Genomic DNA, 15,587 nt, shown 5'->3' on the forward strand with positions numbered 1-15,587 from the left:
TACTCTGACAAAGCACCAAAATCTCTCGTGTTTCCTCTTTAAACAATATACCCATGGAGTGTTTGAGAGGCTGTTACACAGGACCTAGCTCCTCAGTGTCCAGTGGCAGTAGGTCCCCAGACTGTGGTCCCTCCCTGCAGAGCTACAATAGCTGCACTGAGCTTCCATGCATCCCTCAGCCAGGAATGTGCCTGTCAATGGCATTCGCTTGCAGACATCTCCTTATGCTGGAAGACCAACAAGTTTCAGGCAGGCCATAATGCAATAAGATATAGGAGCAGAATTAGGCCATTTGGCCCATCAAGTCTCCTCCGCCATTCAATCATGGCTGATTTTTATTTTCAACCCCATTCTCCTGCCTTCTCCCCATAACGCTTAATCTCCTTACCAATCAAGAACCTATCAATCCCTGCCCTCAAAACAGGATTATATGAAGTGTCTCAATTGGTATTGGTTTATTATTGTCACTTGTACCGAGGTACAGTAAAAAGCTTGTCTTGCAAACTGATCGTACAGGTCAATTCATTACACAGTGCAGTTACATTGAGTTAGTACAGAGTGCATTGATGTATAGTTAGTGACATAGAGTTTAAATTTAAAAGTGTAGAACGATTATAGTAAGGGTAATGAGTAGATCTGTAGAGAGCAGCTTGCAACGTGTCGCCACGGCGCCATGACGGGTCTGGACTCGAAACGTCGACTCTTTATTTCGCTCCATCGATGCTGCCCGACCTGCTCAGTCCCTCCAGCACTTTGCGCGTGTTGCTCCAGATCCCAGCATCTCTTGTGTTAGGGAGTGCTCTGATCCGCAGCTGCCCGGGACAGAGGAACTTTCTCACGCAGGAAGGATATGAGTCACCAGGCTGGAAGACATCCCATGAAACGCCTGCAGATGGCAGGGACGTCATATATCCGCAGAGACGCATTTCCCGCGCTCTTTCACACCGGGGAAGCTCCTGTTGCTGCGATGACACCGCACCGGCGATACATTGTCCTTTTTTTTTGAATGGGCGCAATGTCATTTCTGGCGCGCTGCGTTGCAGCCAATCAGAGGCGGAACCGCGGCGTCGCGCCTTACGTCACCCCCCATTCATCCACCTCGCCCTCCCCCCCCCTACCCCGGGCTCGCCAGCGCGCATGCGCCGCCCTCACGAACGCCTTCCCCTCCTCCTCTTCAGCCAAGAAAGTCCGTCTCCATGGTGACGGCAGCGGCCTCGCTCACCGCGCGTTCCCTCCCCGCCGCCCGTCCGTCCCTCCCTCCCCGCCGCCCTCGGCCGGGGGTTCGCGCTCGACCGCGGGAGGGAAAAAAACACTCACTCAGGCGTTGGCGGCGGCGGCGGCCGCCTCGTCGTCCGTCAAGGGGCTGCTCCCGCCGCCGCCGTGCGTGATGACATCGGCGTCAGCCGGGGCGCGTGATGACGTCGGCGTCAGCCGGGGCGCTGCCGATTGGCGGGAGGAGTCGGGCGGGCTGGGCCGGGAGGGGGGGGGTGGGGTCAGAGGTCAGCCCGGCCTCCCTCCCTCCCGCCCGCCCTCTCTCACTCGGCTCAATGGCGGAGCAGCAGCAGTTCTATCTCTTGCTCGGCAACCTCCTCAGCCCTGACAACGCCGTCAGGAAACAGGCCGAGGTGAGTCCGGCCCCGGGCGGCGTGGCCCCCGGGCGTGAGGTGGGGGGTAGGGGAGCTGTGCCCCGGGGAAGCGGGGTGGGTGGGGGGGGGCGGCTCAGGGCCTCCAGTGGGGCCTACCTGTGGCCTCGGGAGGTGCCGGGTCCTCCTCCCCAGTGGCGAGGGAGAGGCCCCGGCCTCGGCCTCCCCACGTGGGCCTGGCCCGGAGCTCCTGCTGCATGTGGTGCCTTGGGGGGGGGGTTCATGTAACCGGTGCCCGGGGTGTTGAGGTTGCTTCACCTTCTGCCGGATGAGGAGGGGGTTTTATTTTTCCTTTTTGCTGAGAAACTCCTTTCCCTGACAGGTTTAACATCATTTGCAGACGGGGTGGGGGGGGGGGGATTTTTTTTTTGTCTCTAATGGATGCGGGGATTTGCAATGGGCTGTCTGCACGGAGGGTGGGAACTGATGAAAGTTCAAGCGCGCAGTAGAAATTAGTCCTGTTCTCCCCCCCCCCCCACCCCCACTGACTCACCCACCCACCGGTTTAATTTGCCACCCGTCTCTAAAATGACAATTTCAGCCCTACCCTATTCTTCAAAGATAATTTTTGCAAGCCTGTGTTTCATAAACGTGTAAAATGATTTAACGTTTGCATTTTAATTACAGTTGCATGAATCCATTAAATGACCAGTTTGAATCGTGTTCCAGTGACTTTGAAAGGGGAATTCGGGGGGGGGGGGTGAGGAAATAAGGGGCTCTGGGGCAAGAAGTTGGGGGATGGGACAGCTTTGCAAAGTGCTGGTGCAGGCACGATGGGCTGAATCATTATTGGCTGCTGAATGGGATACCTGGCCCAGGTAGAGTTGGTTACTGGTTAAATCAGGAATTTTAAACAGTGGCATTTATTTTTAATTATTAGTTTTGTCCTCTAGTACAAGTGCCTCACTGTGTAAACCTGTTGTTCTGGTTTCATCTTATGTTTTTTTTAGGCGAAACATAGGGCTCCATTATGTATAATTACAAGTTATGTGGGAGGTGTTGATTGTTTTTCTTTACATTGTTTCCTGAAGGCATGTGTTTTAGGACAGAAATCCATCACTCATGAATGCTAGATTTATCAATTGGTTATTAAAGTTTCTGTGGTCATTGTCTAATTTAAATTGAATTTGTTGGATTTAACTCCTAGCATGTTTATGGATATATTACATGTTGTGTTTATTAAATACTTTCTTGTGAAAAGAGGGTGGTAGTGTTTTGAAGAACAGATGTGGTTGAAATTTCCAGTCCAGGTGAAGGGTGTTGACCCGAAACGTTGACTGTCCATTTCCCTCCACAGATACTGCCTGACCCGCTGAATTCCTCCAGCTCCTTTGTGTGTTGCTGCTTGAAATTTCTGTCATTTTAAGGTCTGGTGGTGAACTTGAGAGCTTTTTGAAAAAAAAAGCAAATGTATTTCTGGATTTGTAGTGAAGGAAGGGTTGAACTTGGACTTAGAATCCATGAAACATGGATTGCAAAAGGACTTGGCAATTGACAGTTTTGAGGACCTTCTGGTTTCTCAGTCTCAGAAATGAGTAGGCCATTTAGGACTGAGTTCAGGGGAAATTTCATCATTCAGTATCTTTGGCATTCTTTGCTGCAGAGGGCTGTGTTGCTCAGTTGCATGTATTGACACTCGAGTAAAATGAGAGGCCTGGGTTGAAAGTGATCTGAAGTGCAGGATCAACCATATGGAAAAGAAGGGGTCTGGAGCAATATGACAAGCTTCTACAAAGCTCTGTGGGTACGAATGAAGTGTGCACAGTGGAAATTGTGAAATGATTGAGCTAGAGGAAGGGCAAATGATATCTATCAAATCATACAGCAATCTGCTGATGTCTTCAGGAAGTGGTGTGAAAAAATTGATTAGGAAGCATGATGTGATTCTAAATAGGAAGTAGTTTGAACCGTGAGTCTGATTTTTCTGAATTCAGTCCACTTGACAAGGACATACAGCACTCTCTCGATGTATCATTTAATCCCTAATTAGCATTGATATAAGAATTCAGATTGGGTAGACAAATAGGAATTATTTTGCACTGCTCCTTCTGAGTTGGTCAAATCTGACTTCCGACTTGAGCACGCAGTATCGACAGAGTTCTGCATCATGGGAGGTGGCACCTTTAAGATATTGGATCAAGACCATTCTGTCAGAAGGATTCCATGGAACTATTTTAAAGAATAGAAAAGATATTTCATGGGTGTTCTGGCCAATATTTATACTGTAGAGGATATTTTCTTGTGACCTTGTTCTGTTACTTTCACCTTGCTGCTTGTGGAATCTTGCTGTGTACATCGATTGCTTTTCTTTTACATTATGACAGTGAGTTGACTTTATTGACGGTGGAGCATTGTCAGGTTGTGTAAAATGCTGTGTGAATGTAATAAGAACAGAAAATGGAAGTTTTCATGTTGGGCAACATCTGTGGAGGGAGAAAAACTCAATTCAGTGACCTTCATCAGAACTAGTATCCTTTATGAAAACTATTTAAGAATGCAGAAATGAAACTATGCTTCAGATGGTGTAAATTGTGAAGATAGTCTATTTTACTAGAGGTGGAGCTTAAACTTTTAACCTAAACTGTGTCTCCCTTGATGTAATTTGTTTCAGTGGTAAGTGCCACTATTTGATTTTAAGATAAAGTACTAGTGCTTTGATCCTCCAGAGGAGGCAGATGTGGTATTAGGCTAATGTGTGGAATAATTTTTCAAAAGTGTTAAGCTGGTAATTAATGGTAAGAAAAGGTTTATTTCAGCAGTTGTAATATCTCCTTTATGTGGTCCAGAATAAGTTTCCAATGCCATGTAATTCTGTGAAATCTTTTGGTAGGGAACTATGTTCAGCAGGGGAGCAGATTGAATACATCTCATCTGGTTCCGGAGAGACAGTTTAGCCACCTCCCCGATACAAAATGTTATTAACATATCTCCCGTTATCAATGTACTAAGGTTACAATAAACTAAATATTCAGTATGACAGGCCATATAAATAGCATAGCTATTGGTATAGGTCTTCCAATTATCAATAGATAGTACTCTCATCTGAGGCAAAAGCTGTGTTTGCTAGTCCCACGCCAGGACCTTGAGCACAGCAATTCTTTTGATGCTATTAGATGTGATAATTCAACACACCACTGGCTGGTGATAATCACTCTAGTCTTAGTAAGCTTGAATACATTTAAAACCATATCCTAACTAGCACCACGCTCCATTCATCCATTACCTCTGCTCATTGCCATATATGTTGCTGATTAAACTATGTCTCTATTTTTAAAATTTCCAACCTGTTTTCAAAACCTTCCATATTTCACCCCCTTTTCTATAATTTTCTTTAGCCATATAGCTCTCTGAGATCACTGTGCTCCTTTAATTCAACCATCTTGAGTGCCTCTGTTTTAAATGTTCCACCAGTGTCCATCTTTTTCTGTTGAGATCTTCAGGTGTGGACTGATTTCCCTTCCCAAACCACCTTATTTTTATTTCCCCATTCATGGCCCTCAAGATCCACCTCTAGCAAAGCTTTTGGCAATCTGCCTAAAATCTCCTCCAATGATGTGCTATCAATTTTTTTCTGTTAAGTTCCTTGTGATATTCCACTGTATTGAAAGCAATATATAAATGTATCCTATTCCTTGTACTGAGCATGGAATATTTTCCACTGGATGAATGCAGCTACAAGTTCAACAGCATCCAGGTCAAAGCATTGTTTCATCAGCATCCCATCCATTACCCAACTTGCTCAATCTCTACTGTGCTGTATAATCCAATGAATGAGGCTGCTTAGTTGTCACCTACCAAATCTTAGATTTCCACTGCCTTCAAGAATGTGCAGCAGGTGCATGGGTTGCTGTCACTTTGAAGTCACACTTGAAGTTCATGTAGGAATGATTAGAACTCGGTACCTAACAACGCAGTGCAAATGTCTTCTTCGTGTCGACTGTAGCTGTTCCAGAAGATGGCTCTTCACTGGGCAAAAGGTTGAGAAGACAATGAGTGCTGGTTTTGGCAATGAATATAAATGGCATGTTTTAACAGGAAGGCAATGATATTTGTGCATGCACTACCTTTCATGTCAAAATATTTCAAATCACTTTGTACTACTTAAATGCATGCCTGCTATTTAGGCAAATTTTCAGTTTAATAGTTCTGCTGATGAAATAAGTTGAGGGGCAAAGTTTTAACTGGGACATTTTATAATGGTATCTTTTAAAGCCCACTGAAAAGAAATAAATGAAGTATCAGTATAATGTTTCATTGGAAAGATGTCTCCAACAATGGAGCATTCCATTAGTGTGGCATTGGATTGGTGGCCTGCATTATGGTATGGGCCTCATTCCACACAGAGCACAGGGCTTGGTTCCAAGCAGGCTTTTGTATTATGTGCGAGAGCCCTTTGTGATTCAGTTTGTGCATTCATTCTTAAAAATGTGCGAGTTTCTATTCTTAAGCCTGGTGGGGATTCCATTATGGATTCAGTCAGCTTCATGTGTCTAGTCAGGCTGAACTGCTGCTGAGTGTTGAATTGTCATCAAAGCCAGTCTTTTATCAGTTGTAACACTTCTGATAATCAGCACATTCATTCTTAAAAGACAATTGATTATAATATCTCAAAGTAGATGAGCTAATGAAATCTGAATTTTTTAATCCTGGCAGAAAAGATTTTTTGTACTTCTGTTTAGAAATTTCTTATTAAGGGTTATGTTCCAGAGTTAACAGCAGTGATCCCTGGACAATGTGGTGGTCTGTGAAAAGAAGCATGGTGTCATTGGCAACCTAAAGCATAAGGATAGTTAATCCTTGATAATGGATGCTGTTATAATATAACTGCATTATTTTTAAGTAATTTTGGGTGGCACATTGGTGCAGCTATCTTTTAGTGCGGGAGGCCCAGGTTCAATCCTGACCTCAGGTGCAATCCTGACCTCAGGTGCTGTCTATGTGGAGTTTGCACATTCTCCTTGTGACCATATGGGCTTCTTCTGCATGTTCCAGTTCCCTTGCATGTTGCAAAGACGTGCAGGTTGGTAGTTTAATTGGCTGCTGTAAATTGCCCCTGGTATGTACATGAGTGGTAGAATCTGATGGGGATGTGCGGAGAATAAAACAGGATTGGTGTAAATGTGTGGGCTGAAGGGCATTTTTCTGTGTTGTACCTTTCTCTGACTCTATGCACTTCCATTAGAAAGAACAGTGTTTTGACCATATCTGTTAATGCTTCAACTTGAACTATTATTTTCTCCCTGCCCAGTTGTTTTATTCTTGCCCCTATGTGAAAACTGCTGGGATTGGGTTTCGTAGATACTGTCATCCCTCAAGTGGCCAGCATCAGCATGTGAACCTGTCCTCAACTGATATTTATAGTGTTTGGCCAATGTTCTGGACTCTCCTACCAGAGGCAGTCTCTCTATCAAATTCTTTAATCACCTTAGCCACTTTCAATTAGATCACTTTTTAATCTTTTATATTTTGAGGAATACAAACCTACTCCATGCAAACCCCTTGTCATAACTCAACCCTTTTTTAGAATTCCAGAATCCTTCAAGGCCAATGGGTATTCCAGAGATGCAGTATCCAAATGCAGTACTCTTGAGGAGGTTTCCTCAGAGTTTCACGTAACTAATAAAACTTGCAGCCTTTTATATGCCAGCTGCCATGAAGTAAAGGCTTCATTAAGCATTTGCACTTTACGTGGTTGTAAGCGTGTGTAAACCCACCTGTATTTGGATAATATCCATTAACCTGGGTGGGTAGGAGGATTGTCTTCTCAGAGCTTAGCATAGTTGACACTTTGGACCAAATGCATTGAGCTACTGGTTAGGAGCAACATGCTTATTTCCCAGTGAATTATAGTTGCCCCTTTCTGGCAGACCCTAATTTGCTCAAGGTTTTTTTTATTTTTTTGGATCCTCAAAGTACATTCACATGTTAAATTTCTGTTCTCTGATTCAATAACCATTCACATATTATAAAGCAAGATAAGTATTTAAAACAAATGCTTCATGGAGGCTTTTGCACCAATCCAGACATTTTATCTGATGGATCAATGATGGAGTTGGAAAGTTGTATTCAGCCAGTTAAATAACAATCTTGCACAGCTTGTCTTACTTGTTTTATAGGCATCAATCTTTTGATAGGATTATAACTACCTAATTAAAGCAGATGCAACAAGGATGATGATGATGATGCTGAAACACTTGATTGTGAGCCTAATGATTGGTGGAATTGCTGGCATTGGGAACTGGACTAATTTCTGGACTTTTTGTTCCCTCTTCTGTATTTGCTCATGGTGTTGAACTTTGACAGTTTAAATCATTGTAACAGTGAACAGTTCCTTAAGCAGCATAGTGGAAAAATTGTTCTAGTTTGCCCATTGGTTGCGCCTGTTGGCAGAGACATTCACTGGTCCAGTTATTTAGGCAGATGAACAGTTAACAGATTGCTCTTTCAGATTTGGGGAGCAATTATGATGCTTGCCTAAATCAGTCCATTGATAATGATGAAGTGGGTGCACTAGCATTTGCGACAGAGTATCTTGTTAACGTGTCATGCTCATCGAAGGTCCTTGTTCTCAACTTCCAAAACTAGTTATTTAAAATTAAAATTTTGAGCTTTCGGGCTGAAAATAGTTCTTGTCCAGTGACCGAAGTGATATATGAATCACCTGAAGTGTTTCTGGTTTTATTGTATTAAGCAAGAATGTTTTAATTGTTTCAATTCTCCGCATCTTTTTGAGAAGCACACTTTTAAATGGACAATCTGACATTAGTGATTGTACTATTTAATCTATCTTGAGCTGAACTATATGAAATTTTTCGCTGAGTTTCGCTGTATATTTTAGTAATAAGTGGAAACTTAATTCACCTTCCACAATGGTGTTTTGTGAATTACACAGAATTTTGGAACAATTAATGAGAAAATTGTTTAATCCTGTAGTGTTTGAAACTAAATTTGGCGTATACAGAATGAGAATTTTAGATTTTTAATCCTTTCTGTTATTCAGGAAACTTATGAGAATATCCCTGGACAATCGAAGGTGACATTCCTTCTGCAAGCACTCAGGAATTCAGCTGCTGCAGAGGAGGTAATTATCAAAATCTTTACTTTCCCTTCAGTTTGTTGCCTGAATAGTAAGAAGATTAGGGTTAACTTTAGTGTAGGATGGGTGGTTCAAAACTTGTCTGTTGTTTTTCATTGCGCTGATCCAGAAACCAAATGAATGAGGATATCGTAACCTGCAGTTCATTATGACCAAATGTCTGTTCATGCTATAGGCTGGGCTTGTTTTCCTTGGAATGAAGGAGGCTTCGGGGTGACCTGACTATAAGAGCATAAATAGGATAGATGGTCAGACTCCTTTTCTGCATGGTAGGGGTATCAAAAACAAGAGGCCATAGGTTTAAGGTGAGAGGAACAAGTTTTTAGATGTGATTTGTGAGGCAAGTTTTTTTTTTACACAGTGGTTGATATCTGGAACTTGCTGTCAGAGGTGGCGGTGGAATTGGAAAGAATCACTGTTTAAGAGGATTTAGACAAGCACTTGAATAGGTAAAGCATAGAAGGATATAGACCCAATGCAGGCAAATGGGGTTAGCGTAGACAGACAAAAAGGTCGGCGTGGATGTAATCGGTTGAAGGGCCCATTTCTGTGCTATGCACTTGTGACTCTAAGAAAATTGTTTATTTTACAAATATTTTCTGGATAAATCACCTGGTATTATACCAATTTTTACATGAATTTGTTGGAGGTGACCACGAATCCTTGTAACAATTCTCTGTAATGTTGACATTTGAGCATGTCTGTACCTGATGTGAGAAGTGAAGTTTTGCTGTGCACATTGTTGCATCATGCCTGTCCTTGTAGAATTTGATATTAGATACTAAAAAGCAAAAGGCTATTGTCTTCATTTTAAGCATGCAAACTCTTGCCTATTTTTGGGGAAACTGCTGAGTGTGATTAACGTCCTGCATTGTTGTAAACTATCAGGGTTTATTAGAGTTGTTAAGGAGACACTGTTTCTATTGGTCATAGGTTGGCAATCAGAGGGGATAGGTTTAAAGTTATTGGCAAAAGAACCAATGGGTAGGTAAGAAATGTTATAATGCAGTAGGTTGTGATCTACAATACATCAGCTAAAGGCCTGGTGGAAACTAATCCAACATCAGTGTAAACTTGGAATGTTTTCAGGACTATGAATCAAAATCAGGGTGACTGGATAAACTGGAGAGCTCTTTTGGTTAACTTATCATTTGAGACATCTAAACGATCACCAGCCTCTTCTGTTAAAGGCTATACAAATGGATTTTTCTTGTCTTTCAGGTAAGACAGATGGCTGCTGTTTTAATGCGGCGAATGCTATCTGCTTCTTTGAAGAGATATTTCCAAGTTTAACCCCTGAGGTGCAGAATGCTGTCAAACATGAGCTGCTTCTAGGTATCCAGATGGAAGGATCATCTAACATCAGGAAGAAGACCTGTGACATTGCAGCGGAGCTCTCTAGGAATCTAATTGGTTAGTAACTTGTAATATCTTAAATTACACAGCGATCTTTATAATTTTTGCCAGTTCAAGGAGTGAGGATATTGTTTTAAGTGAAGGGAAATGATACTGGAGGGATGTAAGAAAACCTTCACACAGAAGGTAGCTATTACCTAGAACTCACTGCCTTTAAGGAGGTGGAAGCAGAATCAATTGAAGCTTTCAAAAGGGGAATTGGACATGCATTTGTGGAAAGAGCAGAAGAATGGGACTGGATAGATTGCTTAGTAGGGAGCCAGTCTGACCAATAGGCCGAATGGCTCCAGTGTCATTACAGTTAGTAATTTTATTCGAATTTTCACAGCTGTGGCATTTTATTGAAACTTTTCACCACCTACTCTATGGTGAAGAGCAGAAAAATAATAAAGGCAAACTGTATCTGAAATTCCATCACGAAATGAAAGAGTATTTGCACTATTTGGCTCAATCACACCATATTGTACCAAGATCCCAACTCTTGCCACTCTGGGCAAAGTATTTCCTTTTAGAATGTCTGTTAGAATTATTAATTTCTTGCATTAATTGTTCTTAGATCTCACTACCCCATGATCAGAAACAACATCTCTATCAGCCCCATTGAACCCCTACACATTTTAGAGGTTTCTATTGGATCACTCCACCACTTAAAAGATCCCCTGTCTCTTCGGAGTTTACCAGTAGTTGGCCCTGCTCTTTATGGCTTGTATGGAGGATGTGCAATGGCACAGACGGTTGGTTTAAATGGACCTATTTTGTAAACTCACCTTGTGCCTTTTGGAACAGTCATAAGTTGCTGAGGTTGATTAGTCTTTGAACTGTTCTGTGTAACATATTACCCCCAGCATTCAGAGCCTAGAGCAGATTTGAACATGAGAATTGTGCTTTACACTAGCTCACTTAGCAATTGTTAAAAAGTAATGGTGTTATTAAAAGGTTAAACCTCTATGACTTTCTAAAAAAAAAGGACAGTCAAAATGTTTGACATGCCATCAGAAGCTGGCCACGTGGGCTTAGTGTGGATCAGGTTACTGTGCAGCTTCTCAGTTAAGCAAGGGATAGAATACCAGAAACATTATTAATTGTATCTCAGTCCATTGCAGTTCCTTTGAACGATATCAAAGCCGCAGTTGCCTGCTGTAAATCTGCATCTATCTGGTGACTTTGATAGGAATTTGTATGGTGTGGAGGAGGTGTTTCTGTATATAGTATAGACAGAAACTTGGGATCATCAATATAAAGAATTACTAATAAATTAATACTGAATTCCCAAGAAACCTCATTGCTATACTAAATCATGTGGAATAGTTGAGGGAAAACGTATAGATGATTTTCAAGGGAGGTTGCATAAATAACTGAAAAGCAATATGAGGATTTGCCAATAAGTTGATAGGAATGACAGAAGCAGCTGGCGTGGAACACGTACAACAAAATGGTACTGTTAGACTGATCTTTTCTGTGCTAGAGTTTCCATGTAATTAACCTTTATTTAAGTGCAGATGCCACTAGCCAGGCGGTCTAAACAGCAGTGAGGGAGCAGTCTGCATAAAGCATTGATCTGTTTCAGGCTCAAGATATTGCTTGTTTTTTTATCTAGATGATGATGGCAACAACCAGTGGCCAGAAATTTTGAAATTCTCTTTGAATCTGTCAGCTCCCAAATGTGGCATTGCGTGAAGCCGCTTTGCATATTTTCTGGTAAGTTCCTTTCTGTGAACCACCATTTTAAGTTTTTATGTAGTGTATGGAAGTGTTGCTGAAATAAAATACAATGCAAAAAATGTTATGGAGTTAACTACAGTGAATGACTGACTCCAGTCACTTTCTCCACACCTTAATCCCTTCTCTGCCTTTGGCATCAAAGGGTTTGACTTACTTCAATGGTAACCCTTTCGCTTCCGAGGCTGTGTATATTCCCGTTGCAGCTTAGAGACATGGCTTTGTAAAGCAGGTTTGGTACATCAGTGAGCAAACTTTGGTTGAGACATTAAACAAGCCTCCGTTTGCTGTCCGGGTAGATAGTCCACAGAGAGATGCTGTGTGAACAGTCCCTTTGGCCCACTGAGTCCACACTGACCATCAACCACCTTTTACGCTAATCCTGCACTTTTTTTTTATTCTTCCCCCCATTCTCATCAACTCTCCCCAGATTATACCATTCATCTACACAGTAAGTACCCAATTCATCTATCAACTCGCACACCTTGATGTGAGAGGAAACAGGAGCACTCTGAGGATTTGCAGCAGAACGTGCAAATGTCACAGACAGTACTGGAGGTCAGGACTGAACCCCGGTTCTCTGGCACGGTGAGGCAGCAGTTCGTGACGCTGTGACTGAGTGTGCTGCTAAAAGATCTGGCACAATTGGGGAAAGTAACAGAATTCACCTCATAGTCCTGATTACTGTGAAGTCTTCACCAGTATTGATCAAAAAGATTATCTTATCAACAATCCTCTGCTCTTTGTATATCCCATCGGTGTGGAAGTTGGGAATCCTGTCCCTCTACATTACATCTTTGAATGCCATTTCCCAAATGCTTCATTAGTTGTGAAGTACTTTGGGGTATTCTATGGTTCTAAAAGGAATTGTTTAACTGTAATGGATGATGATGGAGCTCGTGACTGTCCCATCTAACTGATCATCTCAATGGGAGAGTTCAAAAAGAAGAAACTGCAGCAATATAGAGGTTTTCAGTCAAGGTGGAAGCGTAATTGAAGCAGCTGTTGGCCTTACAGAGAAGACTTAATGCTTCTGTTCAAAATAATTAGCTTGGTTGAGAAGGAGGTTATTTGATTATTGCTTTTGACCTTGCAGAAGCGATAATGTTGCATTAGTAGTGGAAATCTGGAACACTTGTCAAAATCCTTCATAACTTGCATCAATGGAATATTATCATTGACTTGAAATATTAATTTTTCTTCCCTCCGTTGAAGCTGGCTGTCTTGCAGAGTATCTCCAGTATTTTCTGTCTCTTTAATTTCAGAATTCCAGCATATTTTAAAAATCTTCATTTGTGTAATGATATGAAGGAATTGTGGAACGTACGCGGGCTAATGGAGTTGAATTTTCATTAGGCATGTTTTAATGAATGCTAGAGTGAGTTTGAGGGACTGAATGGTAGTACCCTGTTATAACTAAAACAGTGCTGAAGCTGCTCGGTGGATCTGGGAAGATCTGCAAATAAAGGGTAATGGAGACAGAAGACTCCAGGTGCTGTCATGTGGAACAAAAGACAAACTGCAGGAGGAGCTCAGCAGTCAGCCAACATCTGTGGAGGCAGAGGGATAGTCGACGTTTCAGGTTGAGACTGCGAAGAAGTGGTTAATGTTTTGGGTCAAGGTGTCCTCGTGTCCCAGTGCACCTTGGCGTGATTAATATCATCTTATGTCAGATCATTCCATTTATTTACGAAACTGATTAATATAGGTTTAGCTTTGTTGAATGCAGCACAGCTTCAGTTCTTACCCATAATTGCTTAGTTGACTTAGTTCTTTGTTTTTAGTTTTGGCTATAATGATACTGAGTGTAAGTTGGTATTGAAATCTGAGCCGACTGTCTTGGAACAGTAGAACGTAGTTGCTCTGAGCCAGTCGGTAAATATTTGTACAGGAACGTGGGAACATGAGTAGGTCATTATTCCCTTGAGCCTGTTCTGTCACTTGATTAACTCATGGCTGATCTTAAGTCTTTCTACCCACTGTTTCTACGATCCTCAGTACTCTGACCTAACCAAAATCTACCAATCTGTTTTAAACATTTGAAACTGGCTCCTAGCAATGGTTGAAGGGATAGGGTATTGGTTTATTATTTTCATTTGTACCGAGGTACAGTGAAAAACTTGTCTTACTGATCGTACAGGTCAATTCATTACACAGTGCAGTTACATTGAGTTAGTACAGAGTGCATTGATGTAGTACAGGTAAAAACAATAACAGTACAGAGTAAAGTGTCACAGCTACAGAGAGAGTGCAGTGCAATAAGATGCAGGTGCTGTGGGTGAGAAACCCATTCCAGATTTCCCCAGTCCTCAGAAGGAATGTTTGTTAACATTTTAAAATTGTGCTTTCATATTTTGGTCTCCCTTATTGGAGGTCTCTTTATCGACTTCATGAACTCTCTAATAATCATCTCAAATACCTAAATTATATCACTCTTGGTTGTGTGTTCGCTCCTACCATTTAGAAGATGAATTTTTTTTGTGCTTTGGGCTTCGGTGGTCTGCTCATTGTGAACAAAGGGCCGGTAACTAAAGTGATTGTATTAATCTTGGTAATCTGGATTTAGTAATTGCTTTACCCTAGTAATAGGTAGAAAGCTGAGGAAAAATTTGTTTTAAAATTTCTCCAATGGTGAAATGATGCTGTTTAATCCACCTTTGTTTTAATGGTTTACTTAATGTTATTTACATATTCCTTTCTTTTTTAACATTACATTTGAAAGCCTTCTCTTGAGTCTCATTGTGGGAATCTAAATGTAATCAATCTGGCATGAACTGTTTTCCAGCATTAACCTACTGAAATGTGATCTTGACAAGTGAGTCTTGTACTGTGCACTGCTTCTGATGCAGTCTCTGGGATCTGGAATGAATTCAAAGGAATATGAGTGGAAAAGTGAGATCGTTTTCAAGTCTTCGTGCCGTGAGCTTGCAGGATTGCTGTAGTTTTGTTAGATGTCATTTTGTTTCAGTTTGTCATCAGATCATTATTCTGACCCAGTCTTCTGGGTGGTACGCACACCGGTGTATTTACAATGGAAACCTTTTATACATAGCATACTGGAAAAATGAGATTTCATTTCAGTGTGGTTCAGTTTCCCACCATCTGGAATAAGAGGAAATGCTTAGTAGCTCGGGCAGTATCTCTGAGGAGAGAAGCAGAATTAATGTTTCAGATTAGTTACCTTTGGTACAGAGCCAGGGAAAGTAGCAAGAGAACGGGAGAACAAAATTGAAAGGCTATGACAGGGTGGAGGGAAAAGTTAGTTCAATATCAAAAGTGGTGATGGCAGAAGGTTGTAGGGGCTGGTACTGAGGGCAGTCTCAGTTGGGTTTGTCTTACTGATATGTGACTGTGAAGTTCATTTTAGATTTTAAGAAAAAAGCTGCTGGACAGTCCAGATGAATGGTTTCGACCAGAGACGTTGACTCTATTTCCCTCCACAGATGCTGCTTGACCTGCTGAGTTCCACCAGCTCATTTTTTTGCTCCAGATTCCAGAATCTTGTGTCTTCATCTTAGTCAAATGCACATTGGCTCATGAGTTAACTCTAAAACTTGTAATAATGGAAGGTTATTGTTTAATAGGAATTTCCCTGGAATCTTTGGAAACCAGCAACAGCACTATCTTGAAGTCATCAAACGCATGTTGCTGCAGTGCATGCAGGACCAGGAAAACACGACGGTAAGGGCTACCATTGGTGGTTATTACTGCTA

The 15,587-nt window shown here is 41.9% G+C and overlaps 1 protein-coding gene and 1 long non-coding RNA gene across 2 annotated transcripts in view; one reads left to right on the plus strand and one right to left on the minus strand.

Moving 5' to 3' along the window:
* Positions 1 to 440: 440 nt before the first annotated feature.
* Positions 441 to 1,387, minus strand: LOC127575981 (uncharacterized). Its single transcript, XR_007957153.1, has 2 exons — positions 1,318 to 1,387; positions 441 to 886 (listed from the first exon to the last, which is right to left on the minus strand). It is a non-coding gene; the product is annotated as an uncharacterized LOC127575981 (long non-coding RNA).
* Positions 1,388 to 1,524: 137 nt separating this feature from the next.
* Positions 1,525 to 15,587, plus strand: part of kpnb3 (karyopherin (importin) beta 3) — a 51,642-nt gene continuing 37,579 nt past the window's right edge. The window contains 7 exon segments of the mRNA XM_052026298.1: positions 1,525 to 1,625; positions 8,644 to 8,724; positions 9,961 to 10,003; positions 10,006 to 10,152; positions 11,753 to 11,801; positions 11,803 to 11,853; positions 15,459 to 15,555. Of these exon segments, the coding sequence (XP_051882258.1) occupies positions 1,548 to 1,625; positions 8,644 to 8,724; positions 9,961 to 10,003; positions 10,006 to 10,152; positions 11,753 to 11,801; positions 11,803 to 11,853; positions 15,459 to 15,555 (546 nt within the window). The 5' untranslated portion in view covers positions 1,525 to 1,547.

This window comes from Pristis pectinata, chromosome 11, assembly GCF_009764475.1.
Source record: "Pristis pectinata isolate sPriPec2 chromosome 11, sPriPec2.1.pri, whole genome shotgun sequence".
Taxonomy (NCBI): domain Eukaryota; kingdom Metazoa; phylum Chordata; class Chondrichthyes; order Rhinopristiformes; family Pristidae; genus Pristis; species Pristis pectinata.